General features: G+C 39.1%; 1 protein-coding gene across 1 annotated transcript in view; it reads left to right on the plus strand.

The window, feature by feature from the left end:
* The first annotated feature begins 374 nt into the window (after nt 1-374).
* Nucleotides 375-18,790, plus strand: part of Tmed10 (transmembrane p24 trafficking protein 10) — a 37,927-nt gene continuing 19,511 nt past the window's right edge. The window contains exon 1 of the mRNA XM_027931507.2: nt 375-655. Coding sequence (XP_027787308.1) covers nt 431-655 — 225 coding nt within the window. The 5' untranslated portion in view covers nt 375-430. The remainder of the gene's footprint in view (nt 656-18,790) is intronic.

Genomic DNA, 18,790 nt, shown 5'->3' on the forward strand with positions numbered 1-18,790 from the left:
TCCTCCGCCTCCTCCTGGCGCGCCCAGGGGGCGAGTGGGCGGGCTCAAGGAAGGGCCTTGTGGCTGTTCCCTATTGGAGCTTGGTTGCTATGGTGTCGCCGACCTTAAAACAGCTTCTTCCGGAGGTTAAAAGAGAATTACTTCCAGGTCTGCCCGTAGTTGCCATGGCCGACTTAGTTGTCACTAATCTCAATAAAAATAAAACCTTTGCAGTGGGCTTCTAGGAAATCTTATTTAACCATTTAAGCTCCTGATTATGACGTAGTATCACAGTGTTCCTCCCCTTTCAAAATATTTATTATATATTTTTCGATTATTGGCCAGTCTCCAAAATGGCGCCGATGGCATCTGTAGGTCAGAGGTGAGTCACGTGGCCCCTCCCGGTTCCGGCGTGATAGAGGCCCCGGGTGGCGAACAAGTCTCCGGCACCATGTCTGGTTTGTCTGGCCCTGTAGCCCAGCGTGGCCCCCGCCCGTTGGCGTTGCTGTTGGCGTTCCTGCTCGGACCCAGCTCGGTCCTCGCCATCTCTTTCCATCTGCCCGTTAACTCCCGCAAGTGTCTCCGCGAGGAGATCCACAAGGACCTGCTAGTGACCGGCGCCTACGAGATCGCCGACCAGTCTGGGGGCGCTGGCGGCCTGCGCATCCACCTCAAGGTGCGCCACTGGGCGGTGCGGGGCTGGAGGGGAACCGGAGGCTTGGGCGAGGGGAGGCTTAGTCCCGGTAGTCCGGCCAGCGGAGGCCGGAGTTGACCTGGCCTTCCCCCGAGCGCGAAGGTCGCGCGGTGGGGACCGCCCCCTCACCCCGCTCGTTGGCGTTCGCGGGGCGGGGCCGGCGGCCGAGTCGGGAACCCTGGGGAGGCCGACGAGGCCTTGGCGGACGTGGTGGCTCTCGAGCTTGGGCGACCTCGACTTTGGGTAGTTTTCAGGACCCTATACCTTTGGCTCTCAGGTACCTTGAGACGTAGTTCGGTTCTGCAAAGAAGTCTGATGTCGGGGATCTGTGGGGATTGGCATCTTACCTACGGGAAAATACTGGAGACAATAAAGCTTACCGTGATTAATAAAACTTGTTATTTACTGAGCATCTGCTGTGTCACTGCCTGTGCTGCTCTGCGTACGTTACCATAAGTTAGTGTGCACATCACCTTGCGAAGCAGGTGGATTCTGTTAGCCCTGTTTTACAAAGGAGGAAACTGAGGCTCAAGTAGAATAAACCGGTGTTACAGATGGTATTGCTTCTTAGGTTGGTAGCCGAGTATATTGGGAAAGTGCTGCCATCTCCTCCCCTTGCTTTTAATCTATAAACCCTGGAATTTATTAAAGACCATTATTGATCACAAAATGGTGTTTTTCCTTTGATAATGCTGGATGCCCAGACTCAGCTAAATCTCAGCTGTGCTCCTGGGTGATGACAGCTACTTTCCACTTTGATCTCATTTTGCAGTAAGAGTGGCCTGGACTGAATTTTGAATCTTTAATGTAGTTCCATATCAGTCAAGATTTGATTGTGTTTTAAGTAATTTTGCTCATTCACAATAAAAACAGTGGCGGTTTCTTTTTGACAGAATGGGGCTTTTCTTGGACAAATAAGAAAAAAAAAAGGTTTTTATTTTTTAACAGACCTTAAGCTATAACACCATATTGGAAGATACAGGATAATGTAATTTGTATTGTATTTGGTATAAACTGTTTTGATATAAACTGTTTTCAGAACTATTGTTTTGTGACCCATCCTTTATTATTATTCTCTTTGGGTAGTAAACTTCTGTCTACCCAAGAAAGTAGTGATGGAAAAATTTTAGAGGCAGAAAGGGTTTTGGAGGTGGTGTTTCTGGCTCTTCAGAGGATACAGTTCATCAAATAAATTGAGCAGTGAAAGAGACCTTGCTGTCATCTCTGGTGTAACCTTCTATTTTTTTTATTTTTATGTTTTTACACCTCTTCAATGGCTTGCTATTGCTCATCAAATAATTTGAATTTTCCAATATGCTTTGTAGTGCTTTTCATTTTCTGTTTCTAAAGCTTTTTATATTGCCACTTCCCATGAAGCTACCCTGAACAGTACCCTATACTCATTGTTTTGCTATCTTTATTGTAACTACTCATGTTTATGCCTTGTTTTCCTTATTTAACTGTTAGTATTCTGTGGCAGGGATTACTTTCATGTTCATGTTTTCCAGAGTGCTAAATACATTGCCTTGCTTTTAGTAAGCATTCAGTAAAAACGACCATAGTACAGCCTTGTTGAATTATGTCTGGATTTAAGACTGCAGAAGGGACCTCAGCAGCAGGACTTTGTGCATCTGCACACTAGCATTTCACCGCCTCTCTAATGTGTCTGTTGTGTTCTGTGGCTACTAACCAGTTTAACTGGACTACTAGGGTCCAAAACCCAAATGTCAAGTAGATAATATAAAGGAAGGAATTGGGAGGAAGGAAGGAAGGAAGGAATTGGGAGGAAGGAAGGAAGGAAATCCAATAGCAGGGTGAAAAATGGAGAATAACAAGCACATGAGTGCTTTTGTCACATCATTTTTCAAAAGAATGCAGAAACCTAGATTTTGATATGAAACTTTTGATTTAAATGTCACCAACTAATTCAAGTTAGTTTTGGCTTTGGTTTGCTTCCAGTGCTACAGTCTAGTGAGTCTACATTTATACTTTTTTTTTTTTTAATACAATATCTTTATTTTTTTATTTTTATGTGGTGCTGGGGATCGAACCCAGTGCCTCACAGGTGCTAAGCGAGCATTCTACCACCTGAGCCACAACCCCAATCCCTTACATTTATACTTCTTAACCAGATTCAGCAATTGTCAGGGTCCATACATATTTTATCTGCATTGCTTTCCCTTTATTATTTTATGTTAAATTACTTTAATTTTTTTTTAGTTGTTGATAGATTTTTATTTTATTTATTGATACGTGGTGCTGAGTATCGAACCCAGTGCCTCACACATGCCAGGCAAGTGCGCTACCGCTGAGCTAAAACCTCAGCCCTTTATGTTAAATTATTTTAAAGTAAATCCCAGATATCATGGTATTTCAGTCCTGCATACTTCAGCATGAATCTCTTTGAAAATATGAACATAACCACAGTATTGTTATAATCACACCTTGCAAAATGAACATTGAAACTGGGCACAGTGGTGTGTGTTTATAATCCCAGATACTTGGGAGACAGGCAGAAGGAGTGCAATTTAGTTTGGAGCTAGCTTGGGCAACATAACAAGACCCTGTCTCTTCAAAAAGAACTGAGGCTGGGGCTGGGGTTGTGGCTCAGTGGCAGAGCATTTGCCTAGCATGTGTGAGGCACTGTTTCGATTCTCAGCACCACATAGCAATTAAAAAAAAAAAAAAAAAAGGTACATTGACAACTAAAAAAAAAAAAGAACTGAGGCTGAGGAGGAGGATCACTTGAGTCCACAAGTTCAAGACCAGCCTGGACAGGTTGCTCATCGAATAATTTGAATTTTCCAAAATGAAAGTGAGAACCCTTTCTCAAAAAAAACAAAAAACACCTTTTAAAAAAAATTTTTTTTTGATGATTCCTTAATATTATCTAATACCTAGTACATAGTAACATTTTCCCACTTGTTTCAAAAAATATCTATTTAAAAAATTCCTTTGTAGCTCTGTGAGGTGGCAGCATGCCTGCAACACCAGCTACTTTCAAGGAAGGAGGATGGCCAGTTCGTGGCCAGCCTGGGCACCTTAGCAAGACTGTGTCTCAAAAAGGGCTGAGGATGTGGCTCAGTGATAAAGCACCCATGGATTCAATCCTTAGTACCAAAAAAGTGTCTCAGGTCACTTATCTAGAGTAGTCTACTTTTCCCCCACCTCTTTTTTGAGGGGCAGGGGGAGTTACTAGGAATTGAACTCGGGCGCTTGACCCCAATGAGCCACATCCCCAGCCCTATTTTGTGAGACAGGGTCTCACTGAGTTGCCTAGTACTTTTGCTTTTGCTGAGGCTGGCTTTGAATTCTCAATCCTGCTTCAGCCTCCTGAGCCGCTGGGATTACAGGCATGTGCCACCACACCAGGCTTTTTTTTTTTTATTTTTTAATAGAGCTTATAGTTTTATTGTTGGGAGGCAGTTGTCCTTAAAGAATGTTCCACCTTTTGGATTTGTCTTGTTTTCTTCCTTGATGTATCATTTAACTAATCCAGCTCCCTATATTTCTTATAAAAATAATGTTATAAAGATGTAATCCCATTGTTTTTTTTCTTGGTAAGGGTACTTGTGGCTGGTGCTGTGTTTCTTGTGGCATTGCAATAGGAATACTCAGTACTTTTTGTGCCTCTTAGTGCTATAAAGACGATCAGTAGATTGAGATGTGTTTAAGTGGCCTCCTGCACCACAGATTGCCACAGTATTAACAGACATTTATCTTAAGAGATCTGAAGTCAGAATTCCTAATATCAAGTTGTTAATAAGGCTGTGTTCCTTCTGGAGAATCACTTTCCTTGCCTTGTCCAGCTTCTTGAGGCCATCTATACATTCTTTGGCTCTTGGTTCACCATGTCTCTTTCTTCAAAGCCATTAGCATAGTGTCTTTCCCTGTTCTGTCCCTCTCCTTTCCTTCTTTGAAGCCTCCCTCCCTTCCTCCTTCCCTCTGCCCCACTTCCATCATCCCATTTTCCCTGACTCTCCTGCCTTGCTCTTTCTCTTATAAGGACCCTCATGATAACCCCCCATCTCAAAACCCTTAATTTAATCATATCTGCAAAATCTGGTTTCATATAAAATAATATTTTCACAGGTTCTGGAGATTAGGATGTCAGCATCTTGGAGGGGATCATTTTTCTGCCTGTCTAGGTGGTAACAGCTTGAAGCCTCCATTGTAAAGTTTTTTTGGGGCGGTGGGGGGGCAGTACTGGGGATTGAACTCAGGGGATCTCAACCACTGAGCCACACCCCAAGCCCTATTTTGTATTTCATTTAGAGACAGGGTTTCACTGAGTTGCTTAGGGCCTAGCTTTTGCTGAGGCTGGCTTTTGTTATCTTCCTGCCTCAGCTTCCGGAGCTGCTGGGATTACAGGCGTGTACCACTATGAGTTTGCTATTAATCTTTCACTTAGGAATCCATTGGTGACTAGTATGAATCTATTCATTAAGGTTGTGAAATGATGATTTTCTAATTCTGATATTTCTAAGGAATTCATGAAGTAAGACCATTTGATTATCTACATATGGTTTAAAACATTTTCCCTCGTAATTTCCAGTGTGAGTGTGAATCAATGAGGGATTTGGGTTTGTTTTCTTACCTTTTTTTTTTAAAGTATTTTACTGAACTCTCTTTATTGTTTCGATTTTTAGAGTCTTTATGTTTTATTCAGTTTGCATCCGTAAAAAAAAAATTGTTCCTTTAGCCCCTTCATATTGGCTTCTGTATCCTTTTGATACAATCCTATTAGTTTTGATAACTTCTTCATTTTCTGGCACCACAAGATGTCCTATGGTTATCTTTTTTTGTTTGGTTATACTGGGGATTGAACCCAGGGCCTGACGCATGCTAGGCAAAGACTCTACCACTTAGCCATATCCCTTTTAGATTTTATTCTGAGACAGGGTCTCACTAAGTTACCCCTTGAACTTGGGATCCTCCTGCCTCAGCCTCTTGGTAGCTGGGATTACAGGCATTTACCACCACCATACCCAGCCCCTAGACTTATCTTACATTTATCATCCCCAGACCTTAGAAGAGCTATTGTTCCCTCAGTGAGTCCTGGTTCTTTTTTATAGGAAATGGTATTTAGAGACCACAGACTGGATGTCATTTTAAAGATTGTAATATATTGTGCAGCCTGGGCAACTTAGACCCTATCTAAAGATAAAAAATAAAAAGAGCTCAGGATGTAGCTCAATGGCAGAGTACTTACCTGGCATGCAGCCCCTTAGCACAGTTTGTGATCATTTCATGTATCTGTTCACTTCTGCTTTTTCTTCTATTTTGATCTCTGCTGGCTCAGACTCTGCCTCAAGGATTTTCTCAGTGCATCATTGAGGGTTCAGACATGTAATACCTGAGCAGAGGAGTTCCTTTTTATATGCCAGGCCATGTTCTAGGTCTGAGCCTGTGGATTGTCTACTCTTTGGTCACATGTGCAAAGCAGCTGTGGTTTGAGTTGAGGTAGCAGAAAGGAGAACTTCCTATAGTGCTAACCCCAACTATCTGAAATTGTCATTTGGTGGTTGGTTGCTCCAAATGAGGCAGTCTCTTAGAGGATATCTGTGAATATAGGACTGGGTTTACCTGACCAACTCATATTTTTCCTGCACCTATGTTATCATATCCATGTTGCTTCTTTGTTTACCCATCTCTTCAGATAGACTAAAAGTTCCTTAAGGGGAGACTTTATCCCATCCCGGCTGTGTATGTATCTAATACCAGGGCCTTCCACACAGTAGAACCTCAGCAAAAGGAATGAGGCATTGTCCTTGCATCAGCTCTCATCTTTCCTCTTTCTCTTCTCTTTTCTCTACTCTTTGTCATGACTGTGGTCATATTGAACACCTTGCAGTTCTTTGAATATAGTGTTGTTTTAACCTGAATCAGCTTTTGCTTTTTTGTACCTCTGTGTGCTTCCATTACATCCTGTTTGATGTGTCACTCTTTATGTAGTGTGGTCCTTACATGTTGAGCTCCTTAATGTCTTATCTGTCATTGTGTCTTCAGTATAATATATATATATATTGTTGTACAACTAGTTAAATATTGGTTGGGTTTTTATGGAGGAGGGGGTACTGGGGATTGAACCCAGGGTCTTCTGCAGGCTAGGCAAGTACTTTGCCATTGAGCTGCATCCTGAGCTCTTTTTATTTTTTTATCTTGAGATAGGGTCTCTCTAAGTTGCCCAGGCTGGTCTTTTCACGTCTGAAAGTACCATAATGGGTCCTGCACAATAGAAAACCCATTTATCTCAGTCCTCTACAATTATATGAGCTCTGTCATCCCTACCTTACACATAAAGGTTGTTTTCCTCTATTGAATAAAATTTGAATTGCTCATCTGACATAGGTCATTGAAGTGACCAGATACTAAATTTTATAAATTTGTATTCTGCCAATATGAAATATTTTAATGATAAAAATTTTAAGCATCATTGTTTCGATTCTCAGCACCACATAGCAATTAATATTGGGGATATAACTCAGTTGGTAGAGTGCTTGCCTCGAATGCACATGGCCCTGGGTTCAATCCCTAGCACCATACACACAAAAAATGTAAACATGTTTTAAATGTGATTCTTCCATTTATTCACAACTATTTATTTAATATTTAGTACATGTCTGACCTGGTGGGGATTAGGAATGAATGAGGACAAGGTACTTGAGCTCTAATGGGGAGCAAAGACAAAAAAGTTCTAAAAAGGAAAGGGAAGGGGGAAAAAAAAAAAAAAACCTCAGGTAGTGAAAGGTACTATAATGAAAAGCCAGGTGGCTGGGGTAGCAGTGATTGACGAGGTGAAGAGTATTTGAGTAGTTAGGGAGGTCCTCTGGACACAGATACAAATGATGGGAGGGCCTCTGCTGCAGAGATTACTGCTTCAGGCCTATCAGAGATGCATTTCATATTGAGATTTCTGGTTGTGTCTACCCCATGCCTCTCTTCCTCATTCTTTTTATAAATTGAGGCTAAGTTAGGCTCAATAGTATTTGATTTTGCTGTACAAAATTGAAGCAAGAAGTATCACCTCGTCATTTATCATTAATATGGAAATTACCCCATTACTTCAGGTAGATAACAAAAGCTTGTAGGAATTCAAAATCAGCTCTCTTAATTTTGAATTTAAAATTACATTTTCGTTGTGCGCAGTGGCACATGTCTGTAATCCCAGCAGTTTGGGTGGCTGGGGCAGGAGGATCACAAGTTCAAAGCCAGCCTCAGCAATTTATCAAGGCCTTAAAGCAACTTAGACCTTACCTCTAAATGAAATATAAGAAGGGCTGGGGATGTGGTTCAGTGATTAAGTGCCTCTCGGTTCAATCCCTGGTACCAAAATATCAAAACCAAAAAACTTTATTTTCATTAGGACTAGGTGATACCATAATAGTAGGATCCACCACTACTGTTTATTATTTAAAATCCTGATTAATAGTGGAAATTGGGGATGAGTTAATTTTAGGGCCTGACACAAGTTGTTGCCTAAGTGGAAATAGATTGCAGAAAAAGAAAAAGTTGCGAAGAGTTGTAGTCATTACTATAAAGGAAAGAAGAGGTTGATGGTAATAATTTAAATCATTTATAAACACATTTCATCTTCCAAATCTAATCAGTCTAACTTTTTTTCTCTCGTCATTTTCGAAAGTGCTGACAATTCTTTGTCTAAATAAGAATTTTTAAATATGGATATTACGCCCAGTTACTGTTTTGTCTTAGTCCTTCCCAGTGAGCTTAAAGAAAGACAAACAGGGACTGGGGTTGTGGCTCAGCGATAGCGTGCTTCCCTAGTGCTTGTGAGGCACTGGGTTCGATCTTCAGCATCACATAAAAAAATAAAAATATTTTTTTTAAAAGACAAACAGATCATTTGAAGAAATCAACCTCGAGTCATATGCCTACTCACAGTCTCAGACTAAAAATTATCAAGAAGCAACCTAGCAGTTGGGAAGCCATAGTTTATGATCCCCCCAAAAAAAAGATATATGGAAAGATACTACATATATTATAGTTTTTAGATTTGGGGGATGATTATATTTCAGTTTATTATTACTCAGTATCTACCAAGGGCTTTTCTGTATTGAAGATGAGACAAAATGGGATGCTTGTTGCTCATTTCTCAAAAGTAGCTATCCTTGGGCCAGGTGCATTGGTACCTACCTGTAATCCCAGTGACTGGGGAGCTGAGGCAGGAGGATCACAAGCTGCTCCTGCAATTTAGCAAGATCCTGTCTCAAAAAAGAAAGAAAAAAATGGCTGGGGATGTTACTTCATGATAGAGTGCCCCTGGTTTAATCTCACCCTCCTACACACCCCCCATCCATGTAGATATCTTTTTTCTTTTTTTTTTTTTTTTTTTAAATCAATGAGGACCCTTACTCAGGCTGATCTCTCTTTCTACTGGGAAAAGTACAATCTTTTAAAATTTATATGTAATGTGGCTATTGTCCAGTTAATTAGAAATAGATGGTTCAGTGAAAAAGGTTAATTGGTACTTAACATTTTATTTTGTTAAAATCTAGGGGTAGGGGCTGGGGATGCGGCTCAAGCCGTAGCGCGCTTGCCTGGCATGCGTGCGGCCCGGGTTCGATCCTCAGCACCACATACAAAGAAAGATGTTGTTGTCTGCTGAAAAATAAATATTTTTAAAAAAATCCTTTAAAAAAAATCTAGGGGTATTTTGTTTGTTTTTTGTCTTACGTGAAAAATTTCTAGTTTTAACTGGGTAGTGGTACAAGTCTATAATTTCAGTTGAGGCAAGAGGATGGCAAGTTAGAGGCCAGTCTGGGCAGTTGTGAGACTCGGTCTCAAGCAAATTCTGGATTTTAATTAAAACCTGACCCTGTATTTCCTTCTCTGTAAAAGTTAAAGGATTTTTATTTCATTTAAAGTTTATTCAATAAATAATTGTCCACACATCTCCCTGTTTTGAATTGATCTAGAGAAGGACACTATTTACAGTTTGAAATTGCTATATTATATCTTCATGGTAACGTCTGAAGACTCGGTCTAATTTCTAGGAAGTGAGACAGACTTATAAAGGTAACCTAGAGGGGTGCAGTGACTTATGCTGTTTCTGGTGTGAATTGCTGACTGGTGGTTGATGATAAGCTAGTGCCCCCATATTCATAATGCAGCCTGGCAACTGGGACAGTAGAGCCCTCTGTGAAATCAGCCAGCTGGCCTCAGATCAGAATTTGGACTCCCAAACAAGACTCCAGCTTGAGGGAGATTGATGTCATCTGCTTTATCCTGTGCCCCCAACCTCATTGTTCAATATAATGTGTGGGAAGTCAAGGGACTAGTTGTTAAGAAAGAACAAGGCTTTGTTTGTGCCTAAAAGGGTCATGCTGGAGGTTTTTACCGTAAATAACTTTGGAACAGTATGAAAAAAAACATTTGATCTGGCTTCACCCCCACAGTAGTGTTGTTACGGCAGCAACTGGTTTTTCCTTCTCGTTCCTTCCCTTCCCCCTCCTCTTTCTTTCCATTTCTTCCCTGCTAGCCTCCCTGCTTCTCAGTCAAGCATGACGTATTGCCTGTGTTAAGTTAATGTAGCAAATGCTGATGGAAGCAGGAAGAGAGCATCTATCCATTATCTTACCAGTGCCTGGAAATTTTCCATTTCTGGTTCTCCACACTTGTACAAAAAGCTTCCCAGCCTCTTTGATCATATTTTAGCTTAAGCAATACTTCTGTGCTGTGCTATGTCATTACTGAATTGTGTTAGAAATCTGAAAGAACTTGATGTTTCTAAACTCTGCTTGTAGCTTTCATAAATTTGACTTTATTCTGGGTAAAATCTAGATGTGATCCTTTGATTTCAGGAAGGCAGTTGATAGACTTTGTACTTGCTGTTGATTGAAAGATCAGGATAAATTCATTTTATGCCCATTAAACATAATGGCTAGGTCATCAGAGTTGTCCATGTTCTTCATTTTTGAGATACAGTCACGACTTATGGTAGCCCTTTTGTTTTAATTAATTAATTAATTAATTAATTTTTTGCAGTGCTAGGCATAGAATCTAGGGCCTCATGAATGCTAGGCAAGTGTTCTGCTATTGAATTATCTGCCCCAATCCCTGTGGTAGTCTTTAGAAAGTCTTATTTCTGATATTATTTTCCCAGTCTAAAGCTAAAGCCTTGTCAATGCATTGGTATTCTTTCTGTTTTTCTATATCTTAGGTAATAGACCTGTTGAATCAAGACTTACTCATGAACTCTCACCAAATGAAGCATATACTCTACAATCCTGATCATTACATATGCCTACACAGTCCTCCCTCATGTCTCTGTTGGATCCTTATGTGGTTATTATTTATCAGATTAAAAACCATATCCAGGGAATGCTGGAGACATCTTAGAGTCTTTATAGTAATCCTTTTTGTCAGATGAAAGGATTAAATACCTGTTCTGTTAGGCATTTTGTATTCCTTCAGTTTCTGAATCTTGATGCTGCTTCCTTGAGAATTTACCTATTTCTGTTTTTCTGTTTCCATGCAGTAACCATTCAGGCTGTAATTATCCCTGGGTTTGATCAATACAGCATACTTTTATCTAGTTTACTATCTATTAGTAATGTTAGGTTGAAAGTATGCTTAAGGATCTAAATGTTTAGAGTTCTGAATTATCACTAATGATTATAATAGCAATAATGCTAGCAGTTACTTTAATAATAGTAACATTTTACTGAGTGCTTGTTATGTGATTGACACTGTTCTAGGCACTTCACTGTATTGCATTTAATAATCCTCACAGTAACCTTATGGAGTATGTATAGCAATTTTGTTCTTATTTTGCAAATGAGGCACAGAGATTAAGGAACAGGCTCAAGACTTTACATCTAGTAAATGGCAAACTGTGATTGGAGCACAGACTCTAGAACCATCCATCTTATTTACTCTTCTATACTGTCTGTCAAAGAGAGAAGGCTATGTGTTTTTGTTTCAGTGCATTTTTATTCCATATCAGTGTTTCTAATTTGTCAGGAACTACAAGGTTGATGGTTATTTTTAAAATAGTTGTATACTTAGTGTTATTCCACAGACTGATCATAACCTGAAAAAGACAGAATGCAGGTTGGAGCCATTTGAAGGAAATTATCTTCATGTTTCTTCCAGCTTAAAACTGACCGGTCTGGGGATGTGGCTTAAGCGGTAGCGCGCTCTCCTGGCATGCGTGCGGCCCGGGTTTGATCCTCAGCACCACATACAAACAAAGATGTTGTGTCCGCCGATAACTAAAAAAATAAATAAATATTAAAATTCTCTCTCTCTCTCTTTAAAAAAAACAAACAAACAAACAAACAAACAAAAAAAACTGATTGACCTCTGCAGCTCCCAGCAAAAACTTTGTTGTTTGGGGGATCTTTTAAAGTGAATCAGGGGAACATATTCTTGGAGTGATGGGGTATGGTGCTGACTCAGCAAATGAAAGCTATGTGTGCCTTGTGCCAATAGGAAGACACAGACTTGCCACCTCTCCTTTGGTTCATGTGTTATTTTATTTATTTAGGTACCAGAGATTGAACCCGGGGCACTCTACCACTGAGCTATATCCCCAGTTTTTACTTTTTTCATGTCCTGCCTCAGCCTCCTAAATCACTGGAATTACAGGCATGTGCCATTGCACGGGGCTTGTGTGTCATTTTATGAGAGTAGGCAAAGACTAGTCAATGAACTATTTGTATATACTTCATGAAAAGTATGTAAAAATGCTTGTTTGCTTGCTTAGCTCTAAGTAGACTAAATTTGAGACTCTAGAGGTATGTGCATATGTATTTGTGTTTGACTTAATCTGTCTGGATATTTTGTTTGCTCATTTTTGTTTTTGGTACCAGGGATTGAACCAGAAGCACTTGATAAACTGAAGCACAGCCACCGACCTTTTTATTTTTTATATAAGACAGGGTCTTGCTAAGTTGCTTAGTGCCTCGCTAAATTATTGAGGCTGGCCTGGAACTTGCTATCATCCTGTCTTAGCTTTCCATATTGCTGGGATCATAGGCCTGTGCTACCACACCCAGCTCCCTGGATATATTTTTGAAGTTTTATTTTAAAATGATTTGATATTTATAGAAAAATAGTGAAAATAATATGGTTCCTATTTAGCCTGTACCCAATATCCTGTCACTAATTCTCACATTAGCATTGTATATCTGTCAAGGTAAATGAACCAATATTGTTTCATTATTACTAACTAAATTCCTTAATTCAGATTTCCATAGACTGGGTTTTTGTTTTTTTGGTTTTTTTTAAGTGTTTTTCGGTTCCAGGATCCCATCTTGGATATTATTATTATTATTATTATTTTTATTTTTATTTTTATTTTTTTTAGAGAGAGAGATTTTTTTTTTTAATATTTATTTTTTAGTTCTCGGCGGACTCAACATCTTTGTTGGTATGTGGTGCTGAGGATCGAACCCGGGCCGCACGCATGCCAGGCGAGCGCGCTACCGCTTGAGCCACATCCTCAGCCCAAATACATTTAATCATGTTTCTTTGGGTTCTTCTTAGTTGTGACAGTTTCTCGGGCTTTCCTTGTTTTTGATGACCTTATGTTTGGGGGGTACTAGTGTGGTATTTTGTAGGGTGCTCTCTAATGGGATTTGACGATTTTCTCAAGATAATGGAACCAGCTACAGTGGTGCTGCATGCCTGTAATCCTTGCAGCTTGGGAGGCTGAGGCAGGAGGATCGTGAGTTCAAAGCCAGCGTCAGCAACAGCCAGGTGCTAAGCAACTCAGTGAGACCCTGTCTCTAAATAAAATACAAAATAGGTCTGGGGATGTGGCTCAGTGATCAAGTGCCCCTGAGTTCAATCACTGGTAATCTGCCCCCTAAAAAAAAAAAAAAAAAAAAAAAGAATGGAGTTATGGGTTTTGGGAGAAGACCACAGAGGTCAAATGTCATTTTCATCACATCATATTAACATTATTTATCACTGTTTATATTGACCTTGACATCTGGCTAAGTGAGTGTTTGTCAGGTTTATCTATCCACTGTAAAGTTATTTTTCTTGATATTGTGTTCTTCGGAAGGAAGTTATTTTGTGCACCCCACACTTACAAAATGTGGAGTTATGCTTTACTTTGAATGTCCAGTATTTACATAAGTTGAGAGATTAGTCTTCCTTCCCCCACTTATTTACAATGATTTATACCAGTATGAATTCGTGGATATTTACTGCATACTTTGGATTATAATCTTATTACTATTTTATTTTGTTGTTTAAGTTGCTTCAGCTTTGGCCATTGGGAGCTCTTTTGATTAGTTTCTGTGTCTCCTTGATGTTTCTACATTCTTAAAGTTTTTTCCTTTTTGAGCATTTCCTTTCTGGCACTACAAGATGCTCCAGCCCATCTTGTACCTTTCCCACCTACCTCAGCCCTAGCAGTCCTAGTGTTTGCTTTTTCAGGGAGTCCTGATTGGAGAATAAGTGGTATTAAAAGCCAAGATACAGTTGGATAGTAATGTTAAGACATCTTTTTCCTAGTATCCCCTCAACACTTGTAGCAACAAGTGGTCAAAAGTAGCCCCATCTTTCTTGCAGCTTTAGATTGAGGCTGAATTCCATGAACTAGAGGACTAGGCTGGAATGCGGAGGAAAGTGATAGTGGTGAGGGGTAGGAGATAGAACCAGGGCACAGGAGTATTGGTATTAGGTCCTCTGAGTCCTAGCTCTGCATTGCCATACATTGATACAGAGGTTCACTAAAAGTACCTATTTGAATTGTATTTGAAAGTCCGTGTTTGAAAATGACAAGGACCTTCCTGATAAATTGTTGTTCATGTTAGTTCCAGGAAAATTTCTCTGAGATAAATTTGTGAGCTTTCATCAGAAAACAAACCATGTGTAACCCAGTTTATTTCTTAAATGTTGGCTTCCAGAAAACTTATTAGAGCCATATTTATTGTGCGGATATCATTTGTTGACTTCAGGCTCTTGAAAACTTATTTGTTTCTTCCTTTGTGAACTCTACTTATTCCTAACTGCTTTATTGGCCTAAGCTACTTAGATTTTTGAATGTTTGATAAAGGAATAAGACTTTAGGAGCAGGACTTGCTTAGGAACCTAATTCCAGCCACTGCCTGGAATGGTCCAAGAAAATCTAATTCTAGATGAGTTTATTTTCCCAGTGGCCTCTTCTCACTTATTTGACAGTTTCAGTGTGAGTATTCACATAATCTTGATATCATCCACTCTACATATATAATTAACACTTTTCAAGTTGTGAACTTTGGTTTGCTTTTCTTTAGAATGTGTTACCTAAAAACAAACTTGATGTCATATGAGTGAATTTTATAGCTTAATATTACCTTCGTTCAATAAAAGAACTTCATAATAAATATTAAGGGTACTTTTATTGTTAAAAGAATCCTTTAAAGTTTTACTATTATAAGTGAAAGCAGTGATTGTTTAGCATAGTTTTGTAGTAGAAATTAAGAAGAAAAAAATAAAACCTCTCAATTCTTGAAAGAAAAAAAACCAGATGATCTTTCAAGGTGATCTGTAATCAGAACTTTTTTTGTGGGGGGTACTAGGGGTTGAAGCCAGGGTTGCCTTATCATTGAGACATTGAGTTACATTTCCATCTCCAGCCTTTTTTTTTTTTTGAGACAGGGTCTGAGTTATTGAAGGTTTTGCTAAATTGCTGAGGCTGACTTCAAATTTAAGATAATCCTGCCTCAGCCTCCCTAGTCACTGGGATTATATGTATGTGCCACTGTGCTTGGCAATAATCAGAACATTTAATTAAAGGAAATTAAAAACCATCATTTAAACCTTTTAGACTTTGCCAACTCAGATTAGTCATTGTGTGGGGCCCAGTTTCCTGTTCCCTAATTTAGCTACCTGCTGGTGTGTGCAATGATGTTGGGGTTAGAGGATATGATTTTTTTTAATTTAATGACTTTGTTTGTACTTTGTTCTTAAATAACTGCAAAATTATATGAAGAATATAGATGGGAAACCTACAGATTTTTAGAAAAATATTAGGATCTGTTAGAATGTCAAGTAGTCATATGAGTTAGCCCAACCTAAAAGTTCAGTTATCAAGTTACCTGCCTGGATTTCTAAATTATTCAAATTAATACTGTCACATAGAGTCAGCTAAAGGTTATAGGGAGTATAGAAATGTGAAGGCCCTGAGGGAACTGTGAGCATTGTCATACAGTATTTCTGGGAGGTCAGTTTCATGCTGATAGAAGGCTGCAGTGGGTTGATCCTCTGCCTTCAGCCTCTAGTGATGCATGTAAGTCTTTGCCCTAGGATGAATCTCGAATAACTTCTCAGATATCATTGGACAAAGGAAATGGTTCTTCCTTGACTGAAGTTCCTCAGTACAATATAGAAGAGGACAAATTAAACAACTTTTACTTAGTCTGAGTACCAGTAGGAGGTGTGGAATGTTCTGGAGTCTTTCAGAAAACATGGAAGACTTTTTTTTTTTTTGGTACCTGGGATTGAACCCAGGTGCACTCAACCACTGAGCCACATCTCCAGCCCTTTTTTAATATATATTTTTAGAGACAGGGTCTCACTGAATTGCTGAGGCTGACCTTGAACTCATGATCCTCCTGCCCAGCCTTCCGAGCTGCTGAGATTACAAGCATGCGCCACCATGACTGGCAAGTTGCCTTAATTCATTTCACAGAGCACTCTGTGTAGGAATTTTTTTCTTTTATGGTGCTGGGGATTGAACCTAGGGCCTTGGGCATGCTAAGCACATACTTTACCACTGAGCTATGTTCCCAGCCCAAAGGTGCCTTAATAAGAGTTTTACGATCTGCACTTAAGCATCTTTACGATCTAGAGAGATTCTTCTCCTTAAACTTAAAAAATAACTTTTTTGAAGGACACTTTCAGTACCTTAGGAGAAAATAAAGAGATATAATCTGTTCTTCCAGGAAATAAGGTAGTTGAGCAAATGTGTGCCAAATCTTGTAAACCCTGATAAATTGAGTTGTTTGTCCTAGAACAATGACCTGATCTCTTTTCTTACCTGAGTGTGGAGATGATAAAAATCTATGATGACTGTTCAGTGCTCTAACCTTGATGCCTATTCTCTGCTGTCCTCTACTGGTTTCACTTAGTGTTTAAATATTTCTAGCAACCTGTAATTCATGCCTTCTTTTTCTTAAGAATTAAGCTGGTGCAGTGAGCAAATCTGGAAACTTCATTTACCCAAATTCTCCTCCGAGAAGTTCTGTGTTGTCTGCAGCTTCATTCATAGGAGCCAAATTCAAATTAAGGTTTTCATATCAGTTTGGAATGTAAAAATCTGTTATTCCTGCAGTCTCCTTTTTTGAATTTCCTCTTACTCTGAAGTGCTATAATGGTGCTTTGGGGGTTGCAGAGTAGGGAAGTATCAGGATGGGAGAACTCATTCTGAAGAAAGGAAGGAGTGGAACAACGCTGGTTACTGCACATTACTTTGGGATTTGATTAGTTTTTTGTTTTTAATATGTGTATATTCAAGGTTCTCAAATAGTTTTTTTTTTCTTTTTCTTTTAGTTGATTAGTCAGAAAAAGTGTCCCACAAACAAGAGCCTTTATGAATCTTCAGAGCTAACTTCCCTAGCAGGTTGTTTAGCTAATACTGACCTCAAATTCTTGACCTTCCAATTGCCTGTTCATCTCTCTAAGGTGGGGAATGCAGTCTGAAGAAGGCTGTGTACCACTTGAGAGAGACTCAGCTCTCCGATTTGCACTGGTGGAAGGAATCTAAATACTCTTGTTATTTTTTCTTGTCTTCCATGTATTCCAACTGAGCCCTTCATATTTGCCATCTTTTCTACCCTAAATGTCTTTATTCCTCTTCTTCCCTTGATTGAGATTCTTCCTTTAGGATTTAGTTCATGTTAATTGCTCCAGAATACACTCTGACCTTTTGTAATCCCATAGCACTGTGCTATCTCTAGTAGTGCACTCTACATTGCAATGAAGCTGTTTTATTTCTTTTTCTGCTTCATTTTGGTATAATTTATAAGTAGAAATTATATATATTCAAGATGTACAATGTGATATTTTGATATACATTGTGAGGTGATTGCCACGATCAAGTTCATTAACATATTCCATCACCTTGTACAAATAACCAACGTATATATGAAAAGGTGTCCATCATCACTAATCAGGTAAATGCAAATCAAAACTAAAATGAAGGTGTATTTTTAACAAACCCTTTTTCATTAACACATCTTTCAAGTTGAGTAATGATAATCTTCTTTAGTTATTAAGAATTTTTTCCAAAGTGAAATAGCTTTATTATTATTTTTGACTATATACCTTTGTGGAAAATTAAAAGAAAATATTAAAGTATGAAGGGAAATCTTATGACTCAGAATTAACTACTGTTAAAAAGTGCTTTTAACAGGGCATAGTGGTGCATGCCTATAATCATAGCAGCTCGGGAGGTTGAGGCAGGAGAATCTCAGCCTCAGCAATTTAGGAAGTCCCTGAGCAACTTAGTGAGACCTTGTCTCAAAATGAAAAATAAAAAGGGCTGGGTGCCCCTGGGTTTAATACGCACTACCAAAAAAAAAAAAAAAGGTGCTTTTAAATATATAAGCTTAAATGTGTGCTACTCCATTTTCCCTGTTTATAGTTTTGCCTATAAAAGAATTGTTTGTTTTGTCCCTTTGGAAGAAGTCTATTTTAACAAACAGCATTAGAACATCTAGTTTAGTTTAATGAAGCCACTACTTTTATGTTTCACATTGCAAAGTAGCTTCCTGACTTAGATGATGAAATATGCCTTTTGCTAAGACAGCCATGTGCTCTTAGCCTGGAATCCAATTTTTTTAAGTTACCACATTATACCTTGCTTTGTATGTGGCCATTTACTTAATAATATATGCCCCTTCATCTGTGCTTATAAGTCTTTTTCTTTTTCTCCTTTAAGTGGTACTGAGAATTGAATATAGGGTCACTTTACATCGCTGAGCTATATCCCCAGCCATTTTTATTTTTATTTTGAGACAGGGTCTTGCTTAGTTGCTTAGGGCCTCGTAAATTGCTGAAGCTGGCCTTGAACTTTGATCCTGTTGCCACAGCTTCTCAGTGCCACTGGGATTACACACACCTGTAGGCCATTCTTCAGTAATGGAGAAGTTTAAAGCA

The sequence above is a fragment of the Marmota flaviventris genome, chromosome 2 (genome assembly GCF_047511675.1).
Source record: "Marmota flaviventris isolate mMarFla1 chromosome 2, mMarFla1.hap1, whole genome shotgun sequence".
Taxonomy (NCBI): Eukaryota; Metazoa; Chordata; class Mammalia; order Rodentia; family Sciuridae; genus Marmota; species Marmota flaviventris.